Source organism: Leucoraja erinacea, chromosome 22 (genome assembly GCF_028641065.1).
Source record: "Leucoraja erinacea ecotype New England chromosome 22, Leri_hhj_1, whole genome shotgun sequence".
Taxonomy (NCBI): domain Eukaryota; kingdom Metazoa; phylum Chordata; class Chondrichthyes; order Rajiformes; family Rajidae; genus Leucoraja; species Leucoraja erinaceus.
The window spans coordinates 11,736,933-11,762,105 of record NC_073398.1 but is presented as its reverse complement, the minus strand read 5'-3'; the positions used below and the strand labels follow the sequence as shown (position 1 = coordinate 11,762,105).

Genomic DNA, 25,173 nt, shown 5'->3' with positions numbered 1-25,173 from the left:
ACTTTTCTTAGCTGAATTCTGAATTTTAGATTCTCCTCTACTGTAGCACCACTAATGAAGAAATAAATTGAATTCATATTGATGTGTTATTTCAGACTTCGAGGCATGGATAAATATCGGATTCTGAGGAATATGAAAGCATAGTAATAAGATTTGTGCCTAGCATTTTTTTACAAATATTGTTATGTATTCATGTGTTGATTATTACAATTCAAAAATGCAGCCACTTGCTTCATTGATTTGACGCATCTATAGTTTGAAAGTCATTTTGATATCTGCTGAATTACTGAATGTGATGGTGTACAAACATAAATTAATTTGCCTAGTTATATTTTAAAATGCTTATTTCATCTCCATGCATCAAGTGTGCACATCATGCAACATTCTGCTTTCTATTGCAGTCTGCACAAAATTCTAGATAATTGTTGATTTCATTAATTGACTATGTTTCTGTGTATATTAAGAGGAAACTCAAATTTACTTTGTCTAAGGAATTGGCTCAACATGTTATTCTAATCTTGTCTTTTTGCATCTTCCCCCTGGCTTATCATAATTGGTAATTTAGATAACAATCCAATTCCACTCTTCTTGTGCCAATACCCACAGGGATAATATAGATTGTAAAGAACTATCAACCAGAGACCACATTCTAAGGGTTTACGTTACTTGCCCCTTTCTAATTCAAATAGCATTAATTTACTGCTTGCTGCCTGCCTGCTGGATTTTTGCCAGGATATTCTAGTCTCAGTTTTTATGTTGCCGCTCTCTTTCCCGGTTCTGCTGAAGGGCCACAGCTCCAAATTATTGACATTTTCTTTTTCCATAGATCTTTCTGACATCCTGAGGTTTTCCATGATTTTCTAGTTTTCTTTCAAATTCCCAACATTCAGTTTTTTTCACTTTTATTTGTCTCTGCTGCCTGCTTTTCTTGTTCCAGTCACTTGTCTACGATGCAACATTTCTTTCAATTATGCCTTTGAAACATGCCTGATGCCCTTTGCTATGCAAAAGATGAAACTTTCCCCCCCCCCAGTGAATGGAATTGCATGATTTAAACTTGCATTGATAAAATGATCATCGCTTCTTCCATGATGGGTAGTCAAATTTCTTCTAAAATATTTAAATGCTTTGGCAGTGCAAGTGGCTGTTATAAAATTTATGAAGTAAAATGAAAGAAACAGCTGTAGATTCCTAAAATTAACATGTTGTTAACAGCAAGGATAATTTAATCTGGAAGCTTTGTTATTTGCTAAGTGGATGGAGACTGTATAAGATTAATGCAATTTAATTTTGCAGGAAATACCACACACACCTATTACAGTTTGATGGGGAGGGTGGTTGGCGATTTGAACAATTAGATACTGCTACGCGACTCTCACTGGCTGAGGAAAAGCAGAGACTTGAGTCTCAACTGGCTGGAATCCCGCAAATGCAACAGCGACTGAATGAATTGTGCAAAATTTTGGGAGAATACTCTGTGCTCAGAACCACTGGAACTGAAGATTAATGATACAGCCAATGAATGTGAATAATATGACACGAGGAGCTACAAAAGAATTGCATGATGCAAACAAATATAAAGTAAACAGATCTTCCTATTTATTTAAAGTCATTAAAGTCAGTAAAATAAGTTAACTTTTGGATGCAATCTCATCATTCTTTTGAAACATATGTTAACTTTTCTGATAGTTTACATTATTGTAATATTAGCGTTTGGTAATACATTTGACAGCACTGATTTTAAAAAGTACTATGAATTGTAAGAGGAAACTAGAATGTACGTGTTCTAGAGAAATGGTTAACGTCTAAGTGCAATTGAATGCTCTTCTCAATTTCAATATTTAATGAGCCTCATTTTGTGTTAACTTTGTACCAGGTATCATCTGGTACAAGTGCTGGGCTAGACTTTTGATATGGATGATACCATACCATTTTTTTTTTTTTACCACTCTACCCAGGCAGTTCATTTGCAATAAGTACAAACAGTATTTTATTTTGCTTCCCAGGATTAATTGTTTTGAGGAAACGGAGAGGGGTTCTTGTATCAACATATGGTTTATTTTAGTGCAATATGAGTGAATCTCTAGTATAACATTTAGCATTTCAGCCGTGCTTACACTTCAGACTGTTAGTTGCCCATTGTTGTTATAAAAGTAGTATATATAGACAATAAAGGATCTATCTATCTATATTACCAAACACATCTTCTGTATTTTTGTGGATCTAAGTAATGAATTTATGCTTATATATGTTCCACATTATACAGAATCCAAAATTACTCATTTGTTTTTAATGAAAAAATGATCTGGTATAGATTTGTTTATTTAAACAATAATTACTATAGTGCATATTAACATAAAATGTGCATATTTTATTTCAATTAATGTTGTATTCATTATATCTGCATTATACCACTGAAAAGGTCAGTACTGTGTATTAAAAAAAACTTGGTTGAACTATCAAAGTATAAAATAGCGGATGCTGGAAATCTAAAACAAAAATGTTGGAAATACTCGTTAGATTGGGCAGCATCTGAGGAGAGAAACATAATGTTTCAGGTCAATGATTTCTATAATTGCAGGTGAATGGTCATTAGTCTAAAAATGAGCTGCTTATCTCTGCACACTCACTGGTACTAGTATTGGTGTCACGGACTGAGACACAATGAAACATTTTACTTGCGTGCTATCCAGTCAAATCATGTGATACATCAGTACAATCAAGTTAAACACAAATATAACAGATAGTCCAAAGAGAAAAATACTAGTGTGCAGAATAATGTGGTGACCATTATACTACAGCCGCAGAGAATGTGAAGTGCAAAAAAAAAAGTGCAAGAGCCACAATGAAAGTTAGGGAATCGGGACTGCAACTTTAGCTTATAAGAGGACCGTTTAGTAATCTGATAGCGGTGGGAAAGAAGCTGAATCTGAATACGTACTTTCGAGGTTTTGCCTGATGGAGGGGGGGAAGCGAATGAATGAGATGTAAGTGGACCTTGATTACATTGGCTGCTCTTCCAAGGCAGCTGCAATTTTTTGCCATCTTGGACAGAGCTGTTGCCAAACCAAGCTATGATGCATCTGGATAGGATTCGTGCTATGGTGCATCTGTCAATGTTGGTAAGAGTCGTTGGAGACATGCGGAACTCTCTTAGTCTTTTGAGGAAATTGAGTCATTGGTGTGCTTTCCTGCCTGTGGTTTCAACATGTTTAGTCCAGGATAAATTATTGTTGATATTTACACCTGGGAACTTGAAGATCTTGACCATCTCTGCTTCAGCACTGTTGATGCTCACTGTGGCATGCACACCACCTCCTTTCCCAAAGTCAATAACTAGCTACTTCATCTTCCTAACATTGATGGAAAGGTTGTTGTCTTGACATCATGTTACTAGTCGCTCTATCTCTTTCCTGTACTCCATCTTATCACTACAGTGGTGTGATCTGCAAACTTGCAAATGGAATTAGAACAGAATTTGGCCACAGTTGAGTATATAGGGAGTAAAGTAAGAGGCTGAGAACATTGAGAGTACCTGTGAGAATTATTGTGGAGGATGTATTGTCTATTCACATTGATTGTGGTTCATAGGTCAGGATGTAGAGGATTCAGTTGCAGAGGGGAATACTGACTCCTTAGTCCAATAGTTTGGAGATGAGTTTGGTTGAAATTGAACGTGGAGTTATAATCAATACTAGACTAAGTGGGACCTGTTGGGTCCCATGTTCACACGGGAGTGCTGGTTTGCCCAACACAATATTCCACCTCTCCACCAATTCCAATATTGGTGGCCAGAGAGGGGGGGAGGGAACTTTCTGGAATGTTAGTATGGGTGTTGTGGGCTGAATGGACTGATTTCCAGAGGGCTAGTATGGACATTGTGGGCCAAATGGATTCTTGGGGTGGCAACAGTCAATCAAGCCTGATGTGCTGGCAGCTCACTCACGGCTGGTGGGCTGGCAGTTGACTCGCAGCTATTCCTTGAGATTCCATTTCAAGCAGGGTGCAAGGCCACCAAATGCAGTTTCCTACCATTAAAAGCAGGGTGCGTGGCCATCAAATTCAAGTGCAGTTTCCTACCACTTCAAGCAGGGTGCAAGGCCACCAAACTCAAGTGCAGTTTCATACCACTTCAAGCAGGGTGCAAGGCCACCCAATTCAAGTGCAGTTTCATGCCACTTCAAGCAGGGTGCAAGGCCACCCAATTCAAGTGCAGTTTCATACCACTTCAAGCAGGGTGCAAGACCACCATAAAACCACCATAAAACCCCACACAACACCACATAAATACCGCACTCACAGTTCAGTAGACATTCAGTGTGTTCAGTTGATTCACAGCTCAGACAGTCGTGACCTCTCCCTCCCCCATCTTGCAGAGACTGAGCCACACCCACACTTCTGGGTTTTATAATCCCTCCCCCTCCCACCGGAGGGGTCGTGGCCTTCATGGCGTGATTGGCAGGAGAGAGATTCTCAACATTTTTTAAACACTAATAACACTTTTATTTTTCATTCATGGGAAGAATCCTTTCCACCTGATGAGCGTAGGGGGACTAAGTACGATGGTAAAAAATCACAGCCGTAACTGGCAGCGTTTTTGCTAAAATCAATATACAGAACAACAGGAAGTGGCCAAGATCAGACTTTTAGTAATATAGATATTTGAGTCTTGACGTAGGTGTACATGTTATCCAGTTGTTCCATTGATGAGTGTAGGGTCAGGGAGATGGAACTTCTTGCGACAGTAGGCAAACTGCAGTTGATCAAGGCTGCTGGTAGGCTGGAATTAATATATGCTATGACCAGCATCTCGAAGCACTTCATTATGGTGGATGTAAGAACCACCGGATAATGGTTATTAAGGCATGCTGGAGTCAAACAACAAGGAAACAGGCCCTTTAGCCCAATGTCAGTGCTGAACCAAGGTGTCCCAACTACACGTCCCACCTGCCCATGTTTGACTTGTATCCCTCTAAACCGTTCCTATCCATGTACCTGTCCAAATGCCTTTTAAATGTTGTTATAGTACCTGCCTCAACTACCTCCTCTGGCAGCTTGTTCCATACACTCACCACTCTGTGTGGAAAAAGGTCCCCCTCGGGGTACTATCTTTCCCCTCTCTTAAACCTATGTCCTCAAGTTTGTGGTTACCCTATCCTGGGTACAAGACTCATCCTACATTCACGCTAACAATTCCCTTCATGATCTTTTATACCTCTAGAAGATCACCCCTCAACCTTCTGCACTCCAAGGAATAAAGTCCTAGCCTGCTCAACTTCTCCATATAGCTCAGGCTCTCGAGTCCTTGCAACATAAATCTTTTCTGCACTCTTTCCAGCTTAATGACATACTTCCTACAGCAGGGTGACCAAAACTGAACATAATACTCCAAATGCAGCTTCATCAACATTGTACATCTGTAACATTACATCCTAACTTCTCTGCTCAATACCTTGACAAATGAAAGCCAATGTACCAAAAGCTTTCTTGGCCACTCCATCTACCTTTGACACACTTTCAGGGAACTATCTACCTGCACACCTAGATCCCTCTGGTCTACACCACTTCCCAGGGCCCTGCCATTTACTGTGAAGGTCCTTTCCTGATTTGACTTAAAAACATGCTACATTGACTTTCTTTGGATCACATGGTCATCTTAATATAGGTGGGAACCTCCAGATGGAATAGATAGAGGTTACAGACTGGTCTTATGAGCATTTTCTATTTTTATTTGGGTTCACTTTATTCCTTTGAAAAATGTTTATCCATTTATTAAAACTCATTCATGCATAGGCTTGATCTTCTAAAAAAGTGTTTTTGCTCTATATACTTGGTATTTACACTTGCACTTGGATGCCATGCCTCATTGTTTACTGTTGCAAATTATGGGAAACCAGATTTTTGAAGTTCTGCTTGTTCCTTTCTTACCATGAGGGTTTAGTCAGTGGATTTTAAGTTGTTGATTGGCCTAATGGGGATGTGCTTCTATGATGGAGAGCTGGTCTTGCATCTATCGCACTTCACGCAATACTGATGTAAAACCATGTACAACGTATGGAATTTTTGCAATGAGGAATATTATTCTCAAACAGCAGCTGAAACCAGTATTTGAACTTGCAAAATAAATACCTGCAATCTCTTGAACTTCATCCTTGTTAGCTTTTAGATTTAACAAACAGATGTTGAGTTTGATGATTTTTTAATTAATTGTATTAAAATCCATGGGGCCCAATATCATTCCTTTGTGTTTTGTTTTAGAAATAGGCTGTGTGCATTCTTGAAACTGTTGTCTTTCATGATAAATTGATAACCTGCATGTACTCTCATGCCATTAAATACTGTTTTTAAAATGAATCATGCTCTTCTAACCAGAGCATGACCCTCACTTTCATATTCTAAAATGTCCTTTGCATGATGTATGTAAACTTACAGTAATTTGCATTTTTGGGAACATGTTATGTATAGTAGCTTCAATGATATTCATATGGCTGGACCAGAATGTGACTGTAAAAGAGCATGTGTGGGAATGAACATGACTGTTTTGTTTGTTTTGAACGATTTGTAATAAAAAATGAATAACATTTTATATTGAGACTTGAAAATATTTACAATAACTTGCATGATTTGCAGGTCTTTACTTTCTGAATTGGTAGTACAACTGACTAGCAATTTGCAAATTTTGCAAATATGCCCATAATCTTTAGATTTTTCAATTGATATCAAGCCGATTGGAGAAATGCTATTACATTTGATCAAGGCAAATCTGTTGTAAACAAATGCCTTCAACCTTAAATGAAAATAAGTGGTGTTGCATACATTTATAATCAAATGCATTCTGTGTACTATGCTCCTACCAGCCAGAATCTCCCAATATCCTTTGTTGGAGCAGAAAGGAGAATTGGATAAACATGTAGTATTAAAGTGCAGTAGAATGCATTTTTCATGTTGCACTCCTTACCAACCAAACAATATACATGTAGGCCAAATTGTGTTATATCCCAAATACTTTGATTTTGTACTGTTTGAATTAAATAATGTGAAGAATGCTTGACTTAAATGATTTGAGGAATATTTTGAGCAGCCCGACACTGCAGGGACTAAGTTGCATTTTCTGAAATGAATTATAAAAATCACCTCAATGATTGTGAAATCCTGTTTTACCATTCAATTGCAGTTTAATCCGTACATAAATGCACTGTATCTTGTATTTTGAAAAATAATAGTTATATTGTTATACACATTAAAACTTTGAACCATCATTAATGCTTGATCCTGTAATCTTTACTACAAAAGGATATATGAAGTAAAAAGACAAATGACAAATATATGCAAGCTATTCATGTTATCAGAATATCTATAATTGGTGACATATTGAAGTGGTCCTCCTAATAACGTAGAGCAAGGGTTCCCAAACTTACCCCCAGGGGGTAGATTTGTTGATTCTGAATACATATGTTTTCTCATTGACTGACTGTGTTTGGTTCTGGTATACCAGTATCTGTTCATCATTAGGGGTTTATAAATAAGTGAAATACATTGTTCTGTGCTATTAAAGTTGCCAGGGGTAAACAAGACGATAAACGGTTGGGAACCACTGACGTAGAGGGCTAATTTGTTTAGAGTACCACAAACGTAGCCAGCTAATGTGCTTTAGTGAAATTATTACAGTAATAAATAATAGACTGCACACCAGATGGAGTTCAGGGGATTAAATTCTTAATGGAGATGAGGTCTTTATTTAATATCTTATCAAGATGGCACCTTTCGCAGGGTACCACTCGCTCAGCTAAAGTTAGGAAGCATGATTACTGAGATTGATTATTGTTATCCATGTGTTGCACCACCACGCACAAACATGTACCCGGTGAATAAAATAAAATAGGAAGAGATCCTTTAAATGTTGTACAACCATAATGCTACGATAACCTACCAATATACAATTACAAGCACTGTCAGAATGCCAATGGGTTGTACCTGAAATACTCCAGTCAGAAATCATGGTCATTCTTTAATTTGCTTTGGGACCGCTTGAGCTGTGTATATTCACATTGGGTTCAAATTGTGCACTTACAGCTGCACAACAATTTTTGCCATCTATAATCTCGGGTATATGTTTCAAATGTGGCGAGTCCCTGGCAAGTGAGGTGCCCATCAGCAATGATGTTATCAGGTCAGTCAATCACACTGAAGATAGCAAACCAGTAAAGTTCTAAAGGAAAACTATTTAGATAAACATTTTGCAGTGGACTTAATTTAAAAAGTGGCAAAATACATGGGGGGAAAAAGGTAGAAGCTGAAATATTATTCTCCACCTCTTTTTAAGATGATCCCTAAATTCACTTTTCAGCAGAAAGAAAATGTTGGAATAACTCAGCGAGTCAAGCAGCATTTCTGGAGAGGTGATGTTTCGGATCAGGACCCATCTTCAGATTGATTGTAGTGAGGTGAAAGGGGAGCAAGGGGGAAAAAAACAGGACAAATCTGAGTCGGCAACAGATGGCCTCGGGCAAGGAGGTTCCTTAATAGGCCAGTCTTTGGCTAGAGACGGGTGTGAGCCCAAGAGGGATACATAATTGCAAAGTGCAACTTGTAAACTGAGGGGCGGCGGGGGGGAGCGGGGGGAGAAGCCTGTGGCCAGTGGTGTTTAGTTTAGACATATAACACGGAACAATGATCCAGCACATTAAAACTATCCGACACAGACTAGAGACAATTTTTACATTTACCAAGCCAATTAACCTATAAATCTGTACATCTTTGGGATGTGGCAGGAAACTGAAGATCTTGAAGAAAACCCACACAGGTCATGGGGAAAACGTACAAACTGTACAGACAGAACCGTAGTCTGGATCGAACCCGGGTCTCCGACGCTGCAAGCGCTGTAAGGCAGCAACTCCACCGCCGTGCCATGCCGCCGCCATGTTCTGCAGGGATTTGTGCTGGGACCACTGCTGATTATGATATGTCTATAAATATGGATGGCTGTTAAGTAAATTTGCTGATTACTTCAAAATTAGAGGAGTTTCAGAAAATTACCAATGCTGTCAGATGTTACAGTGGGATATAGATCAGTTGCAGAAATGGGCAGAGACATGGCAGTTGGAGTTTACCCCGAGCAAGTGTAAGTTTAGGAGTTTGCACTTTGGGAGGTTGAATATAAGGGGAAAGTAGTTAATGGCAAGAGCCCGAGCTGCATTGATGTGCAGAGGGATTTTGGAATCCAAGTTCATAGCTCACTGAAGTAGACAGGGTGGTAACGAATGTGTATGGTATGCTTGCCCTCGTTGCCCAGGGCATTAAGTACAAGAGTCAGGAAGTCATGATGCCGCTCTATAGGACTTTGAGTTAGGACTGCTTTTGAAATATTGCGTGCAGTTCTGGTTGCTCCATTACAGGAAAGACGTGGAAGCTTTGGAGAGGGTGCAGAGGAGGTTTACCAGAATGCTGCTTGGATTAGAGGGTTTCTGCTACAGGGATAGGTTGAATAGACTTGGATTGTTTTCTCTGAAATGTCAGAGGTTGAGGGGAGCATTGATAGAACTATATAAAATTATGAGAGGCATAGATAGGATACACAGAAACTTTTTCCCAGCGTTCAACACTAGAGGGCGTGGATATAAAGTGAGAGAGTTAAAGTTTAATGGAGATGTGCAGGTTAGGTTTTTTACATAGTGATGGCCTGGAACGTATTGCCGGGGATGATGGAGGCACATATGACAGTGACGTTTAAGAGGCTTTTAGATAGGGAAATGGAGGAATATGGATCATACACAGGCAGATGAGATCAGTTTAACTAGGCATCATGTTCAGCACAAAAATTACAAGCTGTGGGGCCTTTTCATGTACTGTATTGTTTTATGGTCAAAGTCTACACTGCCTCTTCTTAGCCCTTCCGCCGAAAGCCGTGATCCTCTTGATTAAATTCTGATATTCAAGTCGTTTGTCAATGGTGCATCAGGGGAACCATTAAGGAACACCATTGTCCATCTTCCTTCAATCTGACAAAACATTTATCACACTTTTTTTAACCCATGTTATCAGCCTACATTGCATCAATCATTTGATGAGTTTTAATGTTCTCGCCCAACAGTTTATGAAATGGTTTGTTAAATGCTTTCTTAAAATTCCTCCATCAGCCTTCTTTGTTACTTTAGCTGAAATAGTATTTTGAAGGCAGAGGTCGACAGGTTCTTGATTAGTGAAAACGGGGGAAAGACGAGAATGGAGTTGAGAAGGGAAAGATAGATCAAGCCACGATTGAATGGCGGAGTCGACTGGATGGGCCGAAGAGGGTAATGCTGTTCCGATGACATGAATTTGCGAGCAGCTGCCAAGACTGCGGCATCTGCAGTGTCCTGTGTCACCACCTGCCAGGTGGCCCCTTCAACCCCTGTCCACCGTCACAAACCATAGTCACCCTGACTGGATACCGCTGTTGACCATCAAGATCGAGGTGGCCCTTTGGTCTCCTCCTTTTCTGTCCGGTTGGGGAGGGTGGTTTCCTCGGTCTACGATCAAAGACCGTCATTTTAATTCCATAGCGGCCGTGGGTTTGAAATAGACCCCTGCGCACTGGTGGGAAAATATACTAATCCGCTATTGTATATTTGCTGATGGGTGTAGCTGGAGGCGATGTCGCCGTCCCCAGACATGGTCGCCCAATAGTCAGTGACGGGGGGAGGGAGGGAGACACCGGGTGGGGTCGGGTTGGCCGTTCGCCGCCCACTCTGCGGCTCAGCTAATTCAGCGGCGCATTGCGGAACGAAGGCCAGGCGAAAGCTGGGAGGAGCCGCTGTGAACGGCGCTGGGTGGGAGGCCGGTAACCACTCCTTCACGTCCCCGTCCCTCCCTCCCGGACCAGTGTGGGGATGAGCAGGACGCTGTCTCCTTCCCTGCTCCCTCCAGCTTAAACCCTACCCAGCTCCTCATCGGATGGGTTGGTGCCACAGACTCACACCCACAAGGAGGAGGAAGGCTTTGAGCGAGGCTGATCATCTCGCCGCAGGTTTTCCTTCCAGAGTCGTTTTTCTCGGGACCGAGTCGGTGCAATGGCGGCGCCTGGTCAGGATGACTGCACCGTGCGGGTGGCTGTGAGGTAGGGCCCTGTCGACAGGTTGTATATCTGACATTGCCAACTAAATCCAATCGTTACTTATGCTTACTATTCAGATGCGTATCCTCCCACTAATCACTGTGTCCATTTTAAATGTTCTGGTTGGAATTTATTTTAGCGACGCTGAATAAACTCGGGTTGTTTTCTTTAGGACAGGCGGAGCAGAAATGCATCAAATGTTGAAGGCTTTGTAATAAAAGTGGTAAGGAGATTTAGATTTCAAGTCATTGGTAGAGGATTGGGGAGGAGATGAGAAGATAAATACACCTAGACGATTGTCTGGTTTTGGAACTTGCCGCCTAAAAGATGGCAGAGGCAAAAATCCTCAATACATTTGATGTGGTATTTGAATGTGCACTTGAGACCTGCACGGCTCCATTGGATGCTGTTTAGGCTAGGTGGCTATTTTATTCGCAGGCGCAATGTGCTGAATAGTCTAGTGTCTAAATTATTTTCTTGAATTTTGACTGTGAGCTTATATGCTTTATCATCGTCTCAAAATGACATCCTTCTTTTCTTTTATATGTTTTCAAATATTCCCAATGACTCTTTTACTTCAATACTAAAGGTATGGGATGTAAAAACAATCAAGGTTTAATGTATAAACATGCTGGTTTCTGGCGTATTGGTGTTTATGTTTCTGCTTTTTGGTGTTTATCTCTTGACCAATTAGAAAATATCTCTCCACCCCACCCCCTTATTATAAGAGTCTGTTTTATAAGATGTGTTTTGTGAAGAAAAATAAGATATTATTTACTAATGACTTGACGATTGTGTGTTTTTTCTGGTGATATCCAGCTTTGCCTTGTATGACCTTCTCCAACTCCTGATTATTTAACTGACTTATCCAACACGCGACTAGATGTATGCAAGTTTTTGTCAACAAAATATTTGTATAACTGAAGCCGTTTTCTTTCTATTCTCTGAAATTTTAAACATTCAAGATATTTCTTTCTATTCTCTGAAATTTCAAACATTTTTCCTGGCTACTGACAAACAGCCAAACTAAGCCTAATTTAACTTTCATGTTTAAAAATGACTACGTCAGATCAACAAGGACTAATGTATCTTTTTGGTGCTTATTGTACTATTGAGACCATATTTTGACGGTGTGCATTACAATTATTGTGGCATGTACATGCCAAGCCACCCTGTAATATGGTCATTTCTTGTGTTGCTTGGAGTCATATTCCATGTATTAACAAATTCTTGAGAATATTTTATTGCATTAGGTGGATTTTCAGGTTATGCGATAGCAACACATCTTGAAACTTCTTTTGGTGTTATGTTGGGGTTTGGCTTTGCCAACTATTCCAAAGGCAGATTTTGTGTCTCATTTGGAACACTGGGCCATTAATTGCTTAGTTTAGCGATACCATGTGGAAACCAGCCCTTCAGTCCACCAAAGCCACACGGACTAATGACCACATGTTTTATGTTATCCCAGTTTTGCATCCTCCACATTAAAGGAAATTTATAGAAGCCAATTAACCTACGAATCAGAACGTCTTTGAAATGTGGGTGGAAACTGGAGCACACGGGGAAAACCCACACGATCACAGGGAGAATTACGAACTGCTTGCAGACAGCACCCGGGTCTCTGGGGCTACAAGGCAGCAACTTCCGTTGTGACACTGTGGCACCCAAAATATTATCTAATATTTCATTTCAGTAAGATTTAACGATAAGAAACTACAGCTACTGTTCTGTTGAATTTGTTATCTACTGTCAAATATGCTCTTTGAAGGCAAAGTGTGAAACTATTTATTGTAGTAATCCAATTTCCAAAAGCAGCAAAGATTCATCTCTTGAGCTGAATTAATTTGTTAATCACTTCTGTAATCAATGATCTCCAACATCAAGCTCCAGGTGCACTTTAGGTTGTGTTTGTGCAATTTGTAGAATCTGATTAATGATGGTTCTCATTTCCAAAACTGCCTTAGTCCATTAATCAGATTATTACCATTCCGTGTATATATCGGCGAAGATATTTGAGGCGAATGTAATAAATGTGTTCATTATCAATTCGTTATTTATTGAATTATTGTCTTTGGAAGAAGAGTAACATATTTACATTTGGACCTTGTTCAAAAACATGAATCGTAGTTATTCTGACGTGTCAAGATCATTGTCATATGCTCATGCAGTGACGTACAAGTGCAATGAAAATTTTTCTTGCAGCGGCATCACAAGCATGTAGACTCAGACAGTATAAAGTGTGCATGAATTATGCAAGATGTTTGTTTCAATCTGCAAAATGAACTTTATCCATCTGCAGACGTTTAACAACTTTGTTTATCTTGTGTCAAATTCTCTGCACAGTTGCTACCTGACTAGTTGTGCAGTCCTTTTTTATTTTGGATTGTGCATAGGTTGCCTATGAATGTAAGTCTGGTATAGAATATGGTATTAACATATGTAAAATTGAAGTGAAACTTTGATTGGAAATAGGCCCTTTGGCCCAAATTACCCATGACAAATAAGATGCCCCACCTGCATTTGTCCCACCTGTCCACATATATCCCTCTAAACCTTTCATATAAAGTATCTTTACAAATATATTTTAATTGTTGGTATAGTACATGCCTCAACTACATCCTCAGGGAGCTTGTTCCATATACCCACCACTCTCTGTGAAAATGTTTCCCCTCTGGTTCCTATTAAATGTTTTCCCTCTCACCTTATACCTATTTTCCCTGGTTGTGGTACACTTCTCTGGGTAAAAGACTGGATTAATCTTATATATTTCCTTCATGATCTTATAAACCTCAATAAGATCACCCCTCATGCTCCTGCGGTCCAAGGAATAAAGTCCTAACCTGCTCAACTTCTCCCCGTAGTTCAGGCACTGACACCAGTCCCGACACATCAGTGTAAATCTTCTCTACACAGTTTACAGCTTAACAACATCCTTTGTGCAGCAAGGTGACCAAAACAGAACACAATAATCCAAATCTGGCCTCATCAACATAGCATCCGAACCTCCATACTCAATGTACCAATGTACCAAAATCTTTTGTAATCAGTTGCTTAGGTTAGCTAGAGCAAATTCATTTTAATTGAGTAAAACATCAGACAGTTGATAAACCCAGGGACACAGGAACTGCAGAAGCTGGGACCTTAAATAAAATATAAAGTGCTGAGGAGCTCGGCAGTCAGACCGCATATGGGAAGGACATGGATGGGTGACGTTTCAGGACAGAACAGGTCAAACTGAAGAAGAAATGCTGCCCAGTGTTCACTACAGGAGCTGCTGACCTTCTGAGCTCCTCCAGCACTTTGTGTTTTACTTGATAAACCTGTTTGGGTCCTGCGTGGCAAATAGATTGTGTTCAGTGATGTAATAATAATTTAAAATTATGTTGATCAAAGTGAAGTGAAGATAATGGCACTTGGCCGCAGACTAGCTTGCTGGAGGAGAAATGCAGGTCGGCATATGGAAGCTTGAATGACAAGGAGAAATGGTCAAGAATAATGTATAGGCAGCTGGGGTCAGTGGTATCCCTGGAGGAGTTTCAGTAACTGAGCAGCATACTAAAGAAGCAAATCAAGAGGGCAAAAAGGGGGCAGGAGATAGCTCTGTCAGATAATATTAGAGTATTGTTATAGACAAACTCACAATTTTATAAACATATAGGATAATCAGAGCATTCATAGAGAGAGGTAGTAGGGGCCCTCAGGAATTAAAATGGTCAACGGTGGTGCCATGGGATAGGGGAAAGGTCCTCAATGAGTATCTCTCCTGTATTCCTGTCGAGGAGGCACTGATGGTCCTAACGCTTATGAAGGTTGACAAACCTCCCGGACTTGACCAGATGTAAATGAGGACACTGGGAAGCTAGTGAGGAAATTGCTGGCTGAGATTTATGAGTCATGACTAAATGCGGGTGAGATGTTGGAAGACTGGAAGGTGGCAAATATTGTGCCTCTATTTAAGAAGGGCTGCAGGGAAAAGCATGGGAACAACAGGCCAGTGAGTCTAATATATGTGGTCGGAAAATTACTAGAGAGATTTTTCTGAGGGATAAGATATACTTACATTTAGATTGACGGGCTGATTAGGAATAATCAACATGGTTTTGTATGTGGGAGATCGTGTCTCACACATGTGAATTTATTTTGAAGATGTGACACAACTTGATGAGGGCAGAGCTGGAGACATTGTCTATATGGATTTCAGCAAGGCATTTCAAGGTTCCACATGGTAGTCCACTCTGGAATGATAGATTGCAAGGGATGCAAGGTGAGCTGAAGAATGGTTGATGGAGATTAATACCGGGAAGTGGAAGCTGTTGCAGTTTGAGAAATCTAATCAGGGCAGAACCTACACAGTGAATTGCAGGGCTGGGGGAGTGGTGTAGAGCAGAGGGATCAAAGAGTGAAGGTACATTGCTCCTTGAAAGTGTCTTCGCAGGTAGACGGGGTAGTCAAAAGGTTTTCAGCACATTAGCCTTCATCAGTCAGAGTAGATATGTTTAGAAGTTGGGAGGTCATGTTAAAGTTGTATAAGACATTGGTGAGGCCACATACAGTATTATATTCAGTTTTGGTCACAAAGTTCTAGGAAATAATTTGTTTGTCAACGATTTATGAAGATGTTGCCAGAACTCTAATGTCTGACCTATATGGAGTGGTTGAGTAGGCTAGAACTTTATTCTTTGGAGCACAGGAGGATGAGGGCTAATCTTGTGGATGTGTACAAAATCATGAGATGAATAGATTGGGTAAATGCAATGTCTTTGCATGTAAATGCAGTAGGGGAATCGATAACCAGAGAACATAGGTTTAAGGTGATGGGGATAAGGTTTAATAGGGATGTGAGTGCTAGCTTTTTTACTGAAAAGATAGTATGTATAAGGTACTATTATAACATTTGCATAGGTACATGGATGGAGTTTAGAGAGTTATGGGCTAAGCACAGCCAGGTGAAACTAGTGTAGATGGGGCATGTTGGTCAGTGTGGGCAAGTTGGGGTGAAGGGCCTGTTTCCATGCTGCATGATTGTGACTATATCTTGATCGGTTGGGCAGTTAGGCTGAGGGATGTTTACTGGAATTTAATACAGATGTTTTGTTGTTGTTTATTTTATTAGAAGTTAGTACAATACAAAACAATACAGTGGGACCTAATTTTAGGTGCCAACTATGTCATAATGTAATTATACATTCTATGTACAACCTCTAGTTTTATGTTTTTGAAAAGGAAATAAGAAAGACAAGAAGAAGAAAAAAGAAAAAAAAATTGGAGAAGAGAAAAAGAGGAAAAATAGATAGTAGAAAATAGAAAAACGTGAAGTGTGTGTATAAGAAAAGAAAAAGTGGAAAGTAGAAATAGGAGAAAAAGACCCTTAAAAGAGAAATTTTCAAATCTTTATTCGGAGATGTAAATCTATCCACGACCTGACCTGAAATCAGTAATCTTTACGGTACCGCTGCATCACATGATTCCAAAAAGTCGATAAAAGGGGACCAACTCGTTAAGAATTGGTCATATTTATCTATTAGTCAGAGTCTCATTTCTTCAAGGCGTACTATGTCCATCATATTCCTAATCCACATTTTAACAGTTGGAATAGCTGTATTTTTCCAAAATTTAAGTATCAATTTCTTTCCAATTATTAACCCATAATTAAAAAAAAAAATTTTGGTCCTTATTTAAATTGATATCTTCTACTATTATTCCAAGTATAATCCATTCTGTATTAGGTTCTATTCTTGACCTGAAAAGCTTTGTAAATATATCAAATATATCGCTCCAATGGAATTTAATACAGATAAGTGCAAGGTGTTGCATTTTGTCTAACCAGGGCAGGACTTGCGCAGTGAATGGGGATTGTTGTAGTGCAAAGTGATCTAGGTATACAGGGACATTCTTCCTTGAAAATGGCAAGGCAGGTGAATATATGGTGGTCAAGGCAGGTGGATATATGGCGGCTTTTGGCTCATTGGTTTTTATCAGTCAGAGTGTTGATTATAGAAGATGAGATCTTGTATTAGAGTTGTACAAGACATTTGTGAGGCCACATTTAGTGTATTGTGTTCAGTTTTGGTCACCCAGGAAAGATATTGTTAAGCTTGAGCGGGTGCATAGAAGATTTAGGGGCCTAACCCACTTTCACGACCTCTGCCGAGTTTGCCCTTGATTCATACTCGCAGCATGGTCGTAGGAGTTTGTGATGCTAGTCGTAGGTACTCGTGGCATTAAGTAGGTCCGGGAGTTTTTTCTAGCATGATGAAAAATATCCACGAGTAAAAAAGGTTGTGAATTAGGTCATGAAAGTGGGACAGTCCCTTTACAAGGATGCTGTGGAAGAATGTTGATTTTGTTTCTTAACTTTGTAAAAGTGGATATCTTTTTCCTATTAATATGTGGAAAGTGAGATTAATTAGGGAATCTGAATGTTGTCTCCCGTAAACTTGCGTTATCAGTGAAGTATTCAGATTCTTTATCAGTTAAAATTACTGTTGTGTTCTGTTCAAAAAAAACAACTTTGACGCATACTTTATTATGACTTGTAATTCCTTGCGGTTCCTTGTACAGACTGATATCGGTTTTCCTGCGGAACTATAATTAATAACTTGCAGTGATGGGATGAATACTGTAATATGCAATGTATTTGAGTAATATTGTATTCCAGGAAAATAATTTTCATAAATGTTTGTGAAATTTTGTGGTAAATATCAAATATACAGAAAAATATAAAATATAAATATACTTGGCAAGCACATCTTCATTCTGCTGTCTACTGAAAACCTTGTTGTTCTTCACATTGAAACTATTCTGACAATACTCTGCTTGTCTGTGGCATTGTGTATTCATAATCGTAACTGAGTTAAAGTATTTGTTTCTTCTTAATGGTAGACAAAAATGCTGGAGAAACTCAGCGGGTGAGGCAGCATCTATGGAGCGCAGGTGTAGGCGATGTTTCGGGTCGAGACATTCTTCTTAATGTATCCTTTGGTGCTGCAGTAAAATTCTCAGCAGGCCAAGCCATGTGTATGAGGAGAGAAATACACAATTTCACTTTTGCACCAACCTCAGCAGAATTCCTTTTGTTAAAAGATTAGAATGTGTGCTTAGTTCGGCAATCATGTGCATCCCGATTTCATGGCTCATCCCAAAACCCATGCAAAGATTCTGTTTTACTATAAAGCCTAATTTGTAATTAAGGAGAGCAAAGATTCGATATTTATTTCACTGCTCTTATTAAAGGAATAGGAATATAGTTTTGCCCTGGGACCCTTATCTGATGATCTGGTTGATCAGTGATCTAAATCAATTTGGTTACCTTTTCCTCACTTGGTTAATTATTAAACAGGCATCAGCATCTTTCAACACTACTTTGAGCTTCTGAAATCCATATATTTGTTAACTTTGGTAGGCCTTGTTATATTTTAGCCTATGCCACTAGTTTTATATGTCTGTGTCTCATCTTTTCCTTTTTAACCTGTATGGAGGTGAATCAGTTCTTTTGACAGTCGAGACTGTTCGGTGCAGACATCCTTTATCTATTCATTCTCTCAATGTATGGTTGAAGGGTGGATGGCCTACATACACTATGTTTCATCATGGGAGCATTGATTTATAGTCATAAACCCAATGGAAAGATGAGTTGCTATTCCTAACTTTATTGAGTTTCATTGGAGAATTGTTTCAATTCAAGTCTAACTGCATTCCCATGAGGGAGATGGGGAGGGAAATTAAAGCCAGAGATTTCGGGAAGACCAAGAAGAGATTGAGGAAAAGAACACTTGACAGGTATCTGATCCAAGGAACGAATAAGAAAGGATCAGTGGTGAATTAGGAGAGGCAAAGATTCAGTAAGGTGACTATGCAGTAAACATACAGCTTCTAGAATCTCAGCAAAAGATGTACTTAGGATTCTGGATGACATAAAAGTTGATGAAGTGCAAGAGAAATGGTTGTATTTAAAGCATAAAATACTTGGTCCAGATGGGATGCATCTCATGTTGCTGACAGAACTGGGAGGAAATAAATGTTCAGACAAGGATGTAGAGATTAAACTGAAGTTTAACTTTGATGGGGAATGTTTTGGAATGAATCATCAGGAGAGTATTCACAGCTATTTGAGCAAAAGACAATTGATTCGAGAACTTAGCAGGGATTTGTTAAAAGAAAATCATGTCGAAGTAACTTGATTTAAAAAAAAAAAAAAAGTAATAGAAGGTCAATATGCTATATCCAGACATTCAAGGTTTTTGATAAAATGAATTCCAAGGCTTTTAAATATAACTAGTTTTTTCATGGTTTTATAGAAAACTAGACCAAGTGCAGACCCGTTGGGTCTGTTTTCCCAACGCGCGTTTTTCGGGGGGGGGGGCGGGGGGCTGCGGCATTACACTCACACTAACCACCCCCCAAACACACAGGTGGGGGGAGAGGGGAGGGAGGGGAGAGGAGGAGGAAACTGGAGAGATTTGGGAGGGAGAGTAGAGAAATGTTTTTCTCATCTTGGTCCTAAAAGATTTCCCCCTTTATCCTTAAACTGTGACCCCTTGTTCTGGACTTCCCCAACATCTGGAACAATCCTCCTGCATCTAGCCTGTCCAACCCCTTAAGAATTTTGTAAGTTTCTATAAGATCCCCCCTCAATCTTATAAAATCTAGCGAGTATAAACCAAGTCTATCCAGTCTTTCTTCATATGAAAGTCCTGACATCCCAGGAATCAGTCTGGTGAACCTTCTCTGTACTCCCTCTATGGCAAGAATATCTTTGAGCATTGGGCATTGTGACATCACACGATGGAACGTTCACCAGGTGCTGGTGCTCCTGCAAAGGCATATCTAAATGAATCCATTCCGATTGGACATCTGTGAGCATTGGGCATTGTGACATCACACGATGGAAACGAATCAAAAGGAAGAATGGCAGCCGGACGGCAGGCGGCAGCCACAGACTTTTATATAATAACTAGACCAAGTGCAGACCCGTTGGGTCTGTTTCCCCAACTGCGTTTGCCGGGGGCGGGAGGGCGCTGCGGCATCACACACACATTAACCTTCCCCCAAACACACAGGTGGGGTGAGAAGAGGGGAGGGACGGGAGAGGAGGAGGAGGAAACGGGACAGATTTTGGAGGGAAAGGAGAGCGGGGTAGGGGGTGAGAGAGGGTGAGGGGGGGGGGGGGGAGGAGGGAGGGGGGGATGGGGAGGAGGGAGAGAGGGGGGGGGGGGGGGGGAGAGGGGGAGTGGGGAGGGAGAGTGGGTGGGAAGGGGGAGAGGTGGAAGAGTGGGGAGGGAAGAGGAGAGGGGTAGGGGGTGATGGAAGAGGGACAGAGGGGTAGCAGGAAGGGGGCGGGTGGAGAGAGGGAAGGGAGTGGGGTAGTGAGGGAAGGGGTGTGGGGGAGAGTGGGATGGGTGGGGGGAGAGAGGGGTGAGGAGAGGGAAACATAGAAATTAAGTGTAGGAGTAGGCCATTCGGCCCTTCGAGCGTGCACCACCATTCAATATGATCGTGGCTGATCATCCAACTCGGTATCCTGTACCTGCCTTCTCTCCATACCCCCTGATCCCTTTAGCCACAAGGGCCACATCCAACTCCCTCTTAAATATAGCCAATGAACTGGCCTCAACTAACTTCTGTGCCAGGGAATTCCAGAGATTCACCACTGTGTGAAAAATGTTTTTCTCATCTCTGTAATAAATGATTTCCCCCTTATCTTTAAACTGTGACCCCTTGTTCTGGACTTCCCCAACATCTGGAACAAACTTCCTGCATTTAGCCTGTCCAACCCCTTAAGAATTTTGTACGTTTCTATAAGATCCGCCCTCAATCTTCTAAATTCTAGCGTGTACAAGCCGAGTCTATCCAGTCTTTCTTCATATGGAAGTCCTGACATCCCAGGAATCAGTCTGGTGAACCTTCTCTGTACTCCCTCTATGGCAACAATGTCTTTGAACATTGGGCATTGTGACATCATACAATGGAGCGTTCACCATGGGCTTGGGCTCCTGCAAAGGCATATGTAAATGGATCCATTCCGATTGGACATCTGTGAGCCTCGGGCATTGTGACATCACATGATGGAACGTTCACCAGGGGCTGGGACTGCTTCTATGGGTGAGAAGCTTGTTTATTTTTGAAATATTGGGGGAGTGGGGGGGGAGAAGGATTTGATTAAAAACGTGTACTTAAACACGACAAAATGTAATGAGGAGCGGATACTTAGAAAGAAAAGTGAAATCTCTACCGAAATGGAAAAGATGTCGGCGATTCTGCGTCTGGTTTCAGAGTTGCAGTGAATCAAAGGAAGAAAGTCCAATTGGACATCTGTGAGCATTGGGCATTGTGACGTCACATGATGGAAACGAATCAAAAGGCAGCCGGCATCCGGACGGACGGCAGGCGGCAGCCACAGACCTTTACATAATAACTAGACCAAGTGCAGACCCGTTGGGTCTGTTTCCCCAACGGCGTTTGCGGGTGGGAAGGGGGGAAGGAGGAGGAAACGGGTCTCACTCTACTCCATCAGAAGAGTCCCAATCCGAAATGCCATCTGCCACCCCCGGGTCACACTCGCATTAACCACACCCCAAACACGCAGGTGGGGGGAGGGGGGTGAGAAGAGGGGAAGGAGGAGGAAACAGGTCAGATTTGGGAGGGAAAGGAGAGCGGGGTAGGGGGTGAGAGAGGGGGATGGGGAGAGAGATGTGTGTGAGGGGAGGAGGGGGGGGGGGGGGAAGAGGGGAAAGAGTGGGGAGGGAGAGTGGAGTGGGAAGGGGAGAGAAGTGGAAGAGTGGGGTGGGAGGGGTAGGGGGAGTGGTGGAAGAGGGGGAGGGGGGGAGGGGGGGGGGGGGGGGGGAGAGAGAGGGGTGGTGGAGGGTGAGGAGAGGGAAACATAGAAACATAAGATTTTATAAGATCACCCCTCAATCTTCTAAATTCTAGCGAGTACAAGCCGAGTCTATCCAGTCTTTCTTCATATGAAAGTCCTGACATCCCAGGAATCAGTCTGATGAACCTTCTCTGTACTCCCTCTATGGTAAGAATGTCTTTGGGCATTGGGCATTGTGACATCACACGATGACACGGTCACCAGGGGCTGGGGCTGGTGCAAAGGCATATGTAAATGATCCATCCCGATTGGACATCTGCGAGCATTGGGCATTGTGACATCACACGATGGGAACGAATCAAAAGGCAGACAGGCAGCTGGACGGACGGCGGCAGCCACAGACTTTTATATAATGACTAGACCAAGTGCAGACCCGTTGGGTCTGCTCCCCCAATGGTGTGATTCCCCCAACCCAATATTCCACCATGCACCCGTCTCCTCCATTGGAACTGAGCCCGTTCCCAAATGTAAGATTGCAGCCCTCCCCTGCCTGCTGCAGCAGTGAAAAGTTCAGTGTTCCTGTCTTGCAACTTTGTTTCTAAGTGTGTTGGAAGCTGACATGTAAATGGAGAAGCCTGTTTATTTTTGAAATACTTGGGTGTGGGGGGGCGGGGGGAGAAGGATTTGATTAAAAACATGTACTTCAACACGACGAAATGAAATGAGGAGCGGATACTTAGGAAGAAAAGCGAAATCTCTACCGAAATGGAAAATATCTCGGAGATTGGGCGTCTGGATTGGGCGTGGCAATGAATCAAAGGAAGAAATGCAGCCAGCCCCTGCCTGCGGCAGGCGGACTGATTTGCAACTTTGTTTCGAAGTGTGTTGGAATATGGAGAAGCCTGTTTATTTTTGAAATACTTGGGGGTGGGTAAGGATTTGACCAAGTGCAGACGACGAAATGAGGAGGGATACTGCTCTCCCGAAATGGAAAATACCTCGGAGATTGAACGTCTGGATTGGGCGTGGCAATGAATCAAAGGAAGAAATGCAGCCGGACGGCAGGCGGACTGATTTGAGTTTTATATATATACTAGACCAAGTGCAGACCCGTTGGGTCTGCTCCCCCAATGGTGTGATCCCCCAACCCAATATTCCACCATGCACCCGTCTCCTCCAATGGAACTGAAGCCGTTCTCAAAAGTAAGATTCCAGCACTGCCCTGCCTCTTTAAAAAAATATCCCTGCCTGCTGCAGCAGTGAAAAGTTCAATGTTCCTGTCTTGCATCATTGTTTCGAAGTGTGTTGGAAGCTGAGGAAGGAGCAGCCGTCAACGAATCAAAAGGCAGGAAGGGATCCGTACTGCAGGCGGACGGACGGATTTGAGTTTTATATATACAGGTGCACAACCTTTTATCCGGTGTTCCGGAAACCGAAAAACTCCGAAAACCGGCCATTTTTTCCAGGATGTCGTCTGCACACCAAAGCTCGCGTTTGGCGCCAAACTTGACCCGTAACGACCCACGGTCAACCCAGGTCTGTACTACTGTAGCGGCTGCCTCCTCCCCGGAGACCGGGAGACGCTTAAACATCTGTAAATCATTGCTTAAATGTTAGTCAGTTAGTTTGGAGGGCTTTTATGTGAAGGGGGAGAGAAGGGGTAAAATTTAATTCTTAGTCCCCTACCTGGTCGGAGAGGCGGGGAGCGGTCAATGCCTTACCGGGTCGCCGTGCAGTAAGCTCCGCAACGCTGTGGCCGGTGGGGCAGCGGGTGGCGCCGGTTGTAGCTCCGACCCCGGCAACTCTACCCCTGGCTGCGAGGCGCTCCAAATCCAGCGCGGCCCGCGGCCGGACGCCACAGCTCCGAGAATGTTGGGAGTCGGCGGGGACACCAGCGGGGAGCGGGCAATGCCTTACCGGGTCGCCGTGCGGCAAGCTCCGGAGCGCTGTGGCCGCCGACTCCCCAACATTCGCGGAGCGTCGCTGGATTTGGAGCCGTGCAGCCAGGGGTAGAGTTGCCGGGGTCGGAGCTGCAACCGGCACCGCCCGCGGCCGGACGGAGCCCCCAGCTCCGCGAGGTTGGGAGTGCCGACCAGGTAGGGGACTAAGAATTAATGTTTCCCCCTTCACCCCTACTCCACCACCACCACCACATAAAATCCCTCCAAACTAACTGACTAACATTTATGCAATGATTCTCCCGGTCTCCAGGGAGGAGGCAGCTGCTCCAGACTTTTCAAGCCGCCCGCGCTACCTACCTAATCTACGCTAAAAATCTTCCATTCGGAAATCCGAAAATGTCCGAAATCCGACAAGTGTCTGGTCCCAAGGCTTTCGGATAAAAGGTTGTGCACCTGTATATAGATAGATAGATAGATAGACAGACAGACAGACAGACAGACATAGACAGACAGACAGACTGCATTGATGGAATGCTGACCTAATTACAAGATACAGTAGAGTGAAAGTTATTTTTCAGACTGGGGTGTATTGTAAAGTCATACAACTTGGAAATTAATCTACACAACCCATCTTCCACCTAATTACTCTAATCAAGTTTTTATTCTCTCCCTATTTCTAACCTCCCCACCAATTCTATAACTCACGGAGGATGTGGGGAGATACGAGAAACTGCAAATTCTGGAATCTTGAGCAAAGATCAAAGTGCTGGAGGTACTTGGTGGGTCAGACAGCATCTGCAGAGGGGGTGGCAGATGGCATTTCGGATTGGGACTCTTCTGATGGAGTAGAGTGAGAAAGCTGGAAAAGAGGTGAGGCAGTGCCTGGCAAATGTTAGGTGGATATAATTGAGGTGGGTAGTTGGCAGGTGGGTGGAGTAAGTGGCAAAAGTTTGCAGTAGAAAAAATAGACAAAAAGGGGTGCCAGATGAGGAAAGGGGAGGAATGAAATGTAAAGGTGGCGGGTGGGATATGGGTGAAATGGACGGGACAGAAAGAGGGGAGATAAAAGTGATTCGGAAATAAGATATGTTGATGGGGAAAGCAGCAGTGTTGACTAAGATTGTGGGAGAAATGTGTGTATGCTGGATTTGGGGATGGGGCCCGAGCCAGAAAGAGAGGGTGTGGAAATTGGGGGTAGAATGAAATTGAATAATTCAATGTTCGTAATATTGAATTCTAAGCTACTCAAGCAGAATATGAGCCACATTCGGAGCGCCAAACTACACAATGAGCAGCAAAGGTCACAACTGAACTTGGATGGCTGGAACTGAGTGTTTCAAGGAAGTTGGTATCAGGTCAGCAGT

At 42.1% G+C, this 25,173-nt stretch overlaps 2 protein-coding genes across 5 annotated transcripts in view; both read left to right on the top strand.

The window, feature by feature from the left end:
• Positions 1–25,173, top strand: part of LOC129707999 (ATP-binding cassette sub-family D member 2-like) — a 72,592-nt gene that overhangs the window by 44,434 nt on the left and 2,985 nt on the right. Inside the window, exon 10 of one of the 2 annotated variants that reach the window (XR_008725262.1) lies at positions 1,297–1,581. Coding sequence is in view for 1 of the 2 variants with exons in the window: in XM_055653551.1 (XP_055509526.1) it covers positions 1,297–1,507 (211 nt within the window). In the remaining variant the exon portion in view is untranslated. Of the gene's footprint in view, positions 1–1,296; positions 7,260–25,173 lie in introns of those variants that run through there. The other variant, XM_055653551.1, reaches the window with a different exon arrangement.
• kif21a (kinesin family member 21A) overlaps positions 10,813–25,173 on the top strand; it is a 112,510-nt gene continuing 98,149 nt past the window's right edge. For all 3 annotated transcript variants that reach the window (XM_055653544.1, XM_055653545.1, XM_055653543.1), the window contains exon 1: positions 10,813–11,095. In XM_055653544.1, the coding sequence (XP_055509519.1) occupies positions 11,049–11,095 (47 nt within the window). In that variant the 5' untranslated portion in view covers positions 10,813–11,048. The remainder of the gene's footprint in view (positions 11,096–25,173) is intronic.